At 43.0% G+C, this 10,613-nt stretch overlaps 1 protein-coding gene across 4 annotated transcripts in view; it reads right to left on the bottom strand.

The window, feature by feature from the left end:
- Positions 1-10,242, bottom strand: part of DDX42 (DEAD-box helicase 42) — a 35,586-nt gene extending 25,344 nt beyond the window's left edge. Inside the window, exons 1-2 of one of the 4 annotated variants that reach the window (XM_008050667.1) lie at positions 5,558-5,803; positions 1,770-1,920 (exon numbers count right to left, since the gene is read on the bottom strand). In XM_008050667.1, the coding sequence (XP_008048858.1) occupies positions 1,770-1,920; positions 5,558-5,778 (372 nt within the window). In that variant the 5' untranslated portion in view covers positions 5,779-5,803. Of the gene's footprint in view, positions 1-1,769; positions 1,921-5,557; positions 5,804-9,632; positions 9,637-10,230 lie in introns of those variants that run through there. The other 3 variants (XM_008050670.2, XM_008050668.2, XM_008050671.2) reach the window with 3 other exon arrangements.
- Positions 10,243-10,613: the final 371 nt, after the last annotated feature.

Below are 10,613 nucleotides of genomic sequence, written 5' to 3' on the forward strand. Positions count from 1 at the left end.
TTTGAGTGGGAGTCTCACTCTGTCGCCCAGACTGGAGTGCAGTGGCTGCTCCCGGCCACCGCAGCCTCTATCTGCTGGGCTCCGGCGATCCTTCTGCCTCAGCCTTCCGAGTAGCTGGAAATACAGACGCGTGCTACCACGCCCGGCTAATTTTTTTTTTGATTTATTGTGGAGATGAGGTCTCACCAAGTTGCCCAGGCGAGTCTCGAACCCGCGGGCTGGCGGTTATAATTTTTAAGAGTTATCTTACCAGAGCCACAGAAACACTGATGGGTGAAATTACATCCATCAATAAATGAAACTGTAACCATATGAGAGCTACTCTAAAATAATCCAAAAAAGAATTGGAAATGGAAGTGATTAGACAACACAAGACTGGCCAAAAGATGTTAACTAATAAAACTGATTGAAGGGTGCACGAGGGTTCAGTTTATTATTCTACTTTTGCATGTGTTGGAAATTTTCCATAATAAGAAGTAAACAATGAGAAAACAGCCAGTGCTCTGGGAGGCTGAGGTGGGAAAATTGCTTGAGCCCAGGTGTTTGAGGCTGCAGTGAGCTATGATCGTGCCACTACACTTCAGCCTGGGGAGCTGTGACACGGCACACATGCCCCTGTCTCGTTAGATAAACCAAGAAGACGGAATGGAAAAGAGTCAGAGAGATGAAAGAAGATGAAAACACAGTGGAAACACCTGAGTTTGAAGCGCTCCAAGGAGGGAGTTGTGAGCTTCCACCTCCACTGGGAGATCATGGATGTTGAGGAAGAAATGACACTTAAAACCACACAATACGGAACCTGTCCTTTCAGCAAGTTCCTTAAGGTAACTGCCTTACATACATACATACTTAGTAAGTGCAAGACTGAAAGAGATAGTGGCCGGGCTCAGGGGCTCAGCCTGTCACTGCAGCACTTTGGGAGGCCGAGGAGGGTGGATTGCCTGAGCCCGCGGGTTTGAGACCAGTCTGGGCAACTTGGCGAGCCCTCGTCTCTACAATAAATCAAAAATTAGCCAGGCATGGTAACGTGCACCTGTAGTTCTGGCTACTTGGAAGGCTGAAGCAGAAGGATGGCCGGAGCCCAGCAGGTTGACATTGGAGTGCCTGTGAGTTCACCACCGCACTCCAGCCTGGGAGACAGAGTGAGACTTCAACTCAAAAAAAAAAAGAGAGAGAGAGATAATGTTCTTCCACTCAATACACTAAGATTATTAAAGTAAAGCAAGCAGAAACACACACAGGCACATGCCTTGAGCTACTATGGCCAAGGGCTACAGTTCACACTCTAGTCACCAATCATCTCTGAAAACGCAGGGCATAAGAAAGGTATATGAGACTGTAGAGTAATGCAGCAAAATTCTCAAAAAATATCCTCAAAAAGGGGAAGCCTAGAAAACATTCTGAACAAGGTTTGAAGTGCTGGGCTAACCTGATCTACTTGTTTGTTTGAGTTATGGTCTTGCTCCGTCGCCTACACTGGAGTGCAATAGCGTGATCATGACTCACCACAGCCTCAAACTCCTGGGCTCAAGCAATCCTTCTGCCTCAGCCTCCCAAGTAGTTGGGATTACAGGCACATGTCACCATGCCTAGCTTATTTTTTTTTTTTACAGACAAGGTCTCACTATTTGGCCCAGGCTGGTCTTGAACTCCTGGGCTCACGCAATTCTCCTGCCTGGGCCTCCCAAAATGCTGGGATTATAAGCGTGAGCTGGCCCTGACCTATTTCCAACTGCTAAGTATTGTCATGAAACACAGCTGATACTTGCCTCCACTTCAGCCATGAATGCCTCCAAGGGATCATCATCACTGTCAGAATCTACTGGCTTGGAATGGAATTGCTGGCGGGTTGGTGAGTTTTCTGCGGGAATGTAAGGCAAATCAACATTGCTAGCGTCCTCTTCTTCATCTTCAAAATATCTGAGAATTAAAAAGCAAACTGGTAAAGCAAATGTTTAGTTTGGGGTCAGTGAATCTTTAACAAAAATTTTTATTATCATAAAACTACTATTAAGAGATTTATTCTGGCTGGGCTCAGTGGCTCAGCCTGTAATCCCAGCACTTTGGGAAGCCAAGGCGAGTGGACTGTCTGAGCCCACAGTTTCAAGAATAGCCTGGGCAACTCGGCGAGATCTAATCTCTACAATAAATCAAAAAATTAGCTGGGCGTGGTAGAGCGTGCCTATAGTTCTGGTTACTAGGAAGGCTGAGGCAGAAGGATTGCTGGAGCCCAGCAGGTTGACGCTGGGTGTGGCTGTGAGCGTGCCACTGCACTTCAACCTGGGCAATGGAACGAGACTCCAACTCAAAAAAAAAAAAAAAAAAAAAGAGATTTATCCTATACAGACCCCAAAAGCTTTGGTTAAGGACCTAATCATTAAGTACAATTAATATGTGCAAAATTCGTGTATTCAAAAAAAAGCAGTCACAGCAAATTCTCCATTTCAGTAACGTCTGCTCAAATTGTATGCCCAGTTCCATTAAAATGGATGAGTTTTCAATACAAACTCAGTATGTCATTGTAAAATATATATGACCAATGTTAAAGAGTTTGTATTATGGGAAAAAAACGAGACATTTGTATGGAACATTAAATAATTAGTTTATTCTTCATAATCCTTAAAAAAAAAAGTGAGAATTTCATATGGCTAGAAGCTTTCTTTAGAAGTTCCTGGTCTATTTTCTAAGAACTCACAGGAAACTAGAATTAAAAATGCTAAATCCAAAAATCATTTACCATACTATTTAAAGTATTCAGAAAGGACAACTTTAAGGCCTGGATAAAGTACCACTTTCTAACATTCCAGAAAAGACTGTCAATGAAGCTATTTATAAACTAAAACAAAACAAAATTAAATGGTAATATAACCAAATATTAGTTTAAATAAATAACTACAGCTCAAAAATTTAAAACATTTCAAGTTTTCATAAAAATTATTTAAGAAAGGCTAACAACTGTTATTCTATACACATATATGTAAACGCTAATGTAACTATCCGTTATATACTGTACTATATATGCAACATTATATACTAAAATATATATAATGTATTCTTACTTGTGTTCCTTTATATACTGTTGTTATGTATACTAATGTAATAGAATATGAATACTATATAATAATATATACACATTAATATATGGTGTATATACAGAGGGTGCCAAAAACTGTATACACATTTAAGAAAGGAAAAAACTGGCCAGGCTTGGTGACTCAGCCTGCAATCCCAGCACTTTGGGAGGCCAAGGTGAGTAGATTCCCTGAACCCACGGGTTCAAGGCTGCTGTGGCAGGGAGAGTGCCACTGCACTCCGGTCAGGGCAACAGAATGAGACTCCCACTCAAAAAAAAAAGAAAGAAAGGAAAAAACCATATTAAAATTATAGTACTTGGTATACACTGATAACAAAAGATGCTAGTCACTCCTGACATCTGCTATTACAAGAGGTGCTCAAAATGGTTACCATCATCATCCAGACACTTCTGATTACAGCGAACTAAAATAACATCTCTTAAAATGTGCATACCCCGGTACATACATATATGCATGCATACATACATACATATATACATACATACAGTCCTCCTGCCTGGGCCTCCTAAAATCCTGGGATTACAGGAATGAGCCACTGTGCCTGACAGACGTATTTTAATTAAAAAACCCCTGCTAGGCCAGGAGTGGTTGTGGCTCACGCCTGTAATCCCAACACTTTGGAAGGTGGAGGTGAGAGGACTGCCTGAGCCCAAGGGTTCGCAATCGGCATGGGCAACTTAATGAAGGTTTGTCTCTACAATAAATAAAAAAATTAGCCAGGCCTGGTGGTGTGCATCTACAGTTCCAGGTACTTGGAAGACTGAGGCTGAAGGATCGCCTGAGACGAGCAGGTCGAGGCTGCGGTGGCCGTGAGCGTGCCACTGCACTCCAGCCTGGGCCATGAAGTGAGACTGGCTTAAAAAACAAACAAAAAAACACCTAAAGCAGTGACACAACCAGATTGGAAATAATAGTAATAGCAGATTTCTTCTCACTTCACTAAGGGAGTTCTCTATAGAACTTCAAGCTCAAACCCTCAAATCACAGTTTTTTATAACCACCTTATTATTATTACACAAACAAGTTAAAAATGATAACTGGAAGCCAGGCACAGAGGCTCACACCTGTAAACCCAGCACTTTGGGAGGTTGAGGCAGGAGGATTCCTTGAAGCCAGGAGTTGAGACCAGTCTGAGCAACATAGCAAGACCTAGTCTCTATAAAACAAACAAACAAAAAGCCAGGAGTGGCAGCTTTCACCTACAGTTCTAGCCATGAGTACTCAGGAGGCTAAGGCAGAAGGATGGCTTGAGCCCAGAAGTTCGGGGTTGTGGTGGGCTATGATCCTGCCACTACATTCTAGCCTGGGCCACAGAGAGAGATCTTGTCTCTTTAAAAAAAAAAAAAGGAGCTGGGCTCGGTGGCTCAGCCTGTAATCCCGTGCCTTTGGAAGGCTGAGGTGAGTGGACTGCCTGAGCCCGCGGGTTCGAGACCCGCCTGGGCAGTGAGACCTCATCTCTACAATAAATTAAAAAAAAAATCAGCCAGGCGTGGTAGCACATGCCTGTAATTCCGGCTACTTGGAAGGCTGAGGCAGATGGATCACTGGAGCCCAGCAGGTGGAGGCTGTGGTGGCCGGGAGTGGCCACTGCACTCCAGTCTGGGCAACAGAGTGAGACTCCAACTTAAAAAAAAAAAAAAAAAAAAGACAGTTTTTTCTTGACAATTTTGCTGAGATTTTTCTACCACTAACAGATGTTCCAACTTAAGAGTTTCAAGGACTTAGATGCTAAGGCAAACTTGTGTTTCTACCAGCTCTGACAACAGCCTGTGTTTACCATACATTTTATATAATGTCAATAAAAGAATGCAGTAAAGACCACCAAAAACCAGCTGGGCATAGTGGCTGTCTGTAATCCAAGCACTTTGGGAGGCCAAGGTGGGAGAATCGCTTGAGCCCAGGAGTTCAAGACCCAGCCTGAGCAACACAGTGAGATCTTACCTCACAAAAAAATAAAAAAATTAGCTGGGTGTGGTGGCATGTGCCTGTAGTCCCAGGTTCTTGAGGGACAAAGGTGGGAGGATCCAGAAGATGGAGGTTGCAATGAGCCATGATCACACCACTGTACTCTAGCCTGGGGAACAGGGTAAGACCCTGTCTCAAAAGAAAAATGAAAAGAAGACCACCCCAAATCATATGAATTAAATAAAATTCTTCAGCCACATTTAAGTTCCAAAGGTTTCCAATTCTGCAACCAGGCATTTATTGAGCAATGGCCCCCTAGAACACTATCCAGGAAGAAACCATAATTCACTGAGTGGCTGAAGGTTCAAGTATCGTCCTTACATATGAGAAAACCTGACAATTTAACCTATTAGGAGCAGTGAAATTCAGCAAGGCAACCAGTTTAAGAAGTCATTATTACCTGGGAAACACATAAGTTTCTTTGCCCCAATTTCTTTTGATGGAATGAGTATCTCAAAGCCCAACTTTTTACTAAATCACCAGAAATGATCACTTACGCATTTTCTTCATCAAAGTTGGCCCGTTTAGATCCAATTTTGTAGAAAGAAGGGAGCTGTGGTGGAGCTGACTTTCCAAACCCAGAAGAAGAGCTGGGTGCCCCAAAGGCACTGTGGGACTGCTGGGGAAGTTTGGGTTCTTCCTTCTTACCAGCACTGATGGCAAAACCTCCAAAGCCAAATCCCCGCTTAGTGCCAGGGCCACCTTTATTCCAGTTCATGATGCCAATGACTGATCTGTTAGGAACAAGATACATTAACGTAAACGTCACCTTATAAGGTACACAGCCTCACTGGCTTGTATGTCTCTTCCAACTTCTACCTGCAACTTTAAACTTCGGCTTCTCAAATAAAACTGTAACTCTGTAGCTGGGCACAGTGGCATGTATAAAACAAATCCCAGCCATGTGAGAGGCTGAGATGGGAGGATCACTTGAGCCCAGGAGTTTAAGGTTACAATGAACTATCATCATGTCACTGCACTCAAGCCTGGGAAACAGAGTGAGACCCTATCTCTGAAAGAAAAAAGAAAACTCCACTGATCTTATTAAGAGATGCATTTCCAGCCAAGTGTGGTAACCCACACCTATAATCCCAGTTACTTGGGAGGCTGGAGCAGGACAACTGCTTGAGCCCAAGAGTTCAAGGCTACAGTGAGCCATGGCTATGCCACTGCACTCCAACCTGAATGACAGAGAGAGTTCCTGACTCTTAAAGAAACACACACACACACGATAACATTATGCTTCAGATACACATTACTCTAGGCTTAACCAAATGACTACATTTTTAAAACTGAGGAAAGTGTTATTCATTTTGTTGAGATTTCAATCTAAGGAACAGTATTTAATATTACTCCTGTCAAAAGGATTTGATTGCTAGTTAGCATCTTTATATTAAGCTGCCAAAAAATACACATAGACAAGAAATATTTTCAGGACCCTGATACGTGCTAGGCATTGTATTAGGCAAAGGACTTAAGTTAATTTTTATGTGCAAGGAACTTACAGTCAGCCAGGAAAAGAAAAACAACAACAACCTACAATTACAACATAATGCTTGCTATAAAAAAGACTGAGGTGCTGTCAGCAAGACTGTCCCTAAACTTTTGACATCTGGAAGAATCAAATAATCAAAACTTAAAAGATTAGCTGTATAGCGACAGTATTCATCGACTGGTTTCTGAAGGGCACTTGTGAACCATGCAATTATTGACCAACTACCAGTAGAAGAATATCCAGGAAGAAACCATGATCATGATCCATTGATAATGTTGCCTGAAATATTCAGTTAGCCTATAGTTGGTAATAACAAAAAAAATTTCTAGAGCACTGATAAAATCAGCCTTTAACAATAGTTCTATCTTGGCTCCACAAAACCTTTTCTTTTTCTTTTTTTTTTGAGTTGGAGTCTCACTCTGTCGCCCAGACTGGAGTGCAGTGGCCGCTCCCAGCCACCGCAGCCTCGACCTGCTGGGCTCCGGCGATCCTTCCACCTCAGCCTTCCGCGTAGCCGGAATTACAGGCATGCGCTACCACGCCTGGCTGATTTTTTGATTTATTGTAGAGATGAGGTCTTGCTGCCCAGGCGGGTCTCAAACCCGCGGGCTCAGGCAATCCACTCACCTCAGCCTCTCAAAGGCGCGGGATTACAGGCTGAGCCACTGAGCCCGGCTCACAAAACCTTTTCTAATGACACAATTTACCTAAGTTTTGTAGAAAGGCCGAAAGCAAAAATGAACAAAATTTAAAACTACCGAAAATTTCCTCTCCCAGATAGGTAGTTTTGTTGTACATTTTGCGAGTTTTTCTATGCATATATGTATATACAAACAAATTTTAAAAACAAAACTACTACTTGGAAGGCTGAGGTGGAAGGACTGCCTAAGTCCAGCAGGTGGAGGCTATGGTGGCCATGAGTGTGCCACTGCACTCCAGTCTGGGTGACAAGAGTGAGACTCCACCTCAAAAATAAATAAAACCTGAATCCATATCATACATTTTGGTTATTGACTCCATCCAATGATACAAAATTCTCAATATCAATAAGTCTATTTCTTCACTATTTTTTTTTTTTTTGAGTAGGAGTCTCACGCTGTCGCCCAGACTGGAGTGCAGTGGCCGCTCCCGGCCACCGCAGCCTCAACCTGCTGGGGCTCCGGCAATCCTTCCGCCTCAGTCTTCCAAGGAGCCAGAACTACAGGCGCGTGCTACCACGCCCAGCTAGTTTTTTGATTTATTGTAGAGATGAGGTCTCACCAAGTTGCCCAGGCAGGTCTCGAACCCGCGGGCTCAGGCAATCCACTCACCTCAGCCTCCCAAGGCGCAGGATTACAGGCTGAACCTCTGAGTCCGGCTTCACTACTTTATAGCGTTTTTTTTTTTTGAGTTGGAGTCTCACTCTGTCACCCAGAGCGGAGTGCATTGGCCGCTCCCGGCCACCGCAGCCTCGACCTGCTGGGCTCCAGTGATCCTTCCGCCTCAGCCTTCCAAGTAGCTGAACTACAGGTGAGCGTGACCATGCCTGGCTCATTTTTTATTTATTGTAGAGATGAGGTCTCACCAAGTTGCCCAGGCAGGTCTCGAACCCGCGGGCTCAGGCAATCCACTCACCTCAGCCTCCCAAAGGCACGGGACTACAGACTAAGCCACCGAGCCCGGCTACTTTGTAGCGTTATACTTTATAATACTAATAACACTTTACCTCATAATGTTGCAAAACATATCATCATAGCTACATTTTTGTGCATACCCTGAACTAATTTCTTAGGATCAGTTTTAAAATGCAACTGTTCAGTCAAGGGAAAATGCATTGTAAGTTTTAAAATTTATAATTACATTTATGGAAAAGTATCCGTTACACACTGAGTAAAATAAAAAGGACATAAAACAAGGTGGGTGGTAAGATACCATTTATGTAAAAGCATGCATTACACATACAGCGATAGTTGAAAGGCTGTTTGTCAAAATGTTAATAGCAGCTATTTGAAAAAAACTAAAATGTTGACAATGAGCTTTGAAGCCAGCGAGGAAGCATTTCAGCAACTGTTTTTTACAGTAATGTCGTAGAAGGGGTCACAGGCTGTTTCACTGCTATCACAAGCACTTTGCGCAGTTGGCTTAGTATTACATTCAAGTTAAACTATGTCAATCACCACCCCCAGACCAGCTGCAGATAGGGACTGTCTCTCCTCACTGGGCACCTCTTTCCATAACAGTAAGGCAGGTACCTGGTAAGTACTAGTTTACTTGAACTTAAGATCATCTCCTGCTCTCTGCGGGAATCCCTTAAGGGGATTCCTTTAATTCGAGAATCAATGTAATTCTAATGAAATAAGATAACTAAGAATTTTTACAAGCAAGACAATTTTAGCATCTGATATATATACATATATATATATATATATATATATAAAAATTTTTTTTAACTTTTTTTTTTTTAGTTGAAGTCTCACTCTGTCACCCAGTATCCACCCACTGGGCTCCGGTGATCCTTTCACCCCAGCCTTCCAAGTAGGCAGAACTACAGATGCGTGCTACCACAACCGGCTAATTTTTGATTTATTGTAGAGACAAGGTCTCGCTAAGTCGCCCAGGTTGGTCTTGAACCCACGGGCTCAGGCAATCCACTCGCCTCAGCCTCCCAAAGTGCTGGGATTACAGGCTGAGCCACTGAGCCGCCATATTTTTAAACTAATCTATATGCTTGTCTTTGCAAGAGCTGTTCCTAAGCAACAAAAATGATAAACTCAATTACTTTCTTTCTTTCTTTCTTTTTTGAATCAGAGTCTCACTTTCACCCAGGCTGGAGTGCAGTGGCACGCTCATGGCCACCGGAGCCTCAGCCTGCTGGGCTCAGGTGATCCTTCCGCTTCAGTCTTCCAAGTAGCTGGAACTACAGGCATGTGCTACCACGCCTGGCTAATTTTTTGATTTATTGTAAAGACAAGGTCTCACCAAGTTGCCCAGGCTGGTCTCGAGCCTCTGGACTCAGGTAATCCTCTTGCCTCTAGCTCCCTAAGTGCTGGGATGACAGGCTTGAGCCACCACGCCTGGCCAATGGACTCAATGTCAACCTCACTTTTCCTAGTGTATATAACGTAAAATGAAGGGCTAATAAATGTACCATAGAAATGAGAAGGTAGACAAAAAAAGGATGAGAGAAAGACATTTGGGTTCAGGTGGATTTAAAGACTCACACATCTAATCTCCTAACATGAAAACATCCAGTGATTTACTGAAAGTTTGCTGAAGAAGGTTATGTAGTCTGTAAGTGAGGGGCATTTATACACAAACAATACAGCCCCTGTTCTCAAGGAGTACACAGTGTATTTTTAGCCTGAAAACACTACAATGCATTCTAAGAGTGGTACTGTACAAAGCACACTCACTGGTGGTCCAGGAGAAGAAACTTGACCCAGGATGAGTTGGGGAGAAAACAGAAATATTCTGGAAGATGACATGTTACATTCTGAAATCTAAAGAGGCATCATATCAAGAAAGAAGCGCTGGAGAAGAGCGTTTTGGACTGAAGGAACCGTAACTGACAGAAAACAGTAAATAGTTCAGTGCAGCTAGAGTTCAGGAGAACACTAGGGAAAGCTGTGGGGGACATGTTCAGAAAGACAGGTAGAGCTATGACCCACTGCTCAGGAGGTTATGCAAAGTATGTACAACACAAAGCTATATTCTGCCAACTACAAAGAATCATTAATTTTAAGCAAAAAGAGGACATGGTTCAGATCCGTGTTTCTGAAGGACAGAATGAGAAATACTGTAGTGGGAAAGCAGTTAGAAGGTACAGTAGGTCCCCTCCATACAAACCTTCAAGTTGCAAACTTTCAAAGATGCAAATGTACATGTCTAATCATGTAAGTGAGTTCACGTGTCTGGCATACATTGTCAAGTACGTGCAAGGTACTGTACTGTAAGATTAATAATGTTTTCTTTGCCAGGTGCGTTGGCTCACACTTGTAATGCCAGCAGTTTGGCATTAGGTGAAAGGACTACCAGAGTCCAGGGGTTCAAGATCAGCCTGGGCAACTTGACAAGACCTT

Source organism: Carlito syrichta, unplaced genomic scaffold, assembly GCF_000164805.1.
Source record: "Carlito syrichta isolate Samal-C Ts95f unplaced genomic scaffold, Tarsius_syrichta-2.0.1 Scaffold153575, whole genome shotgun sequence".
Classification (NCBI taxonomy): domain Eukaryota; kingdom Metazoa; phylum Chordata; class Mammalia; order Primates; family Tarsiidae; genus Carlito; species Carlito syrichta.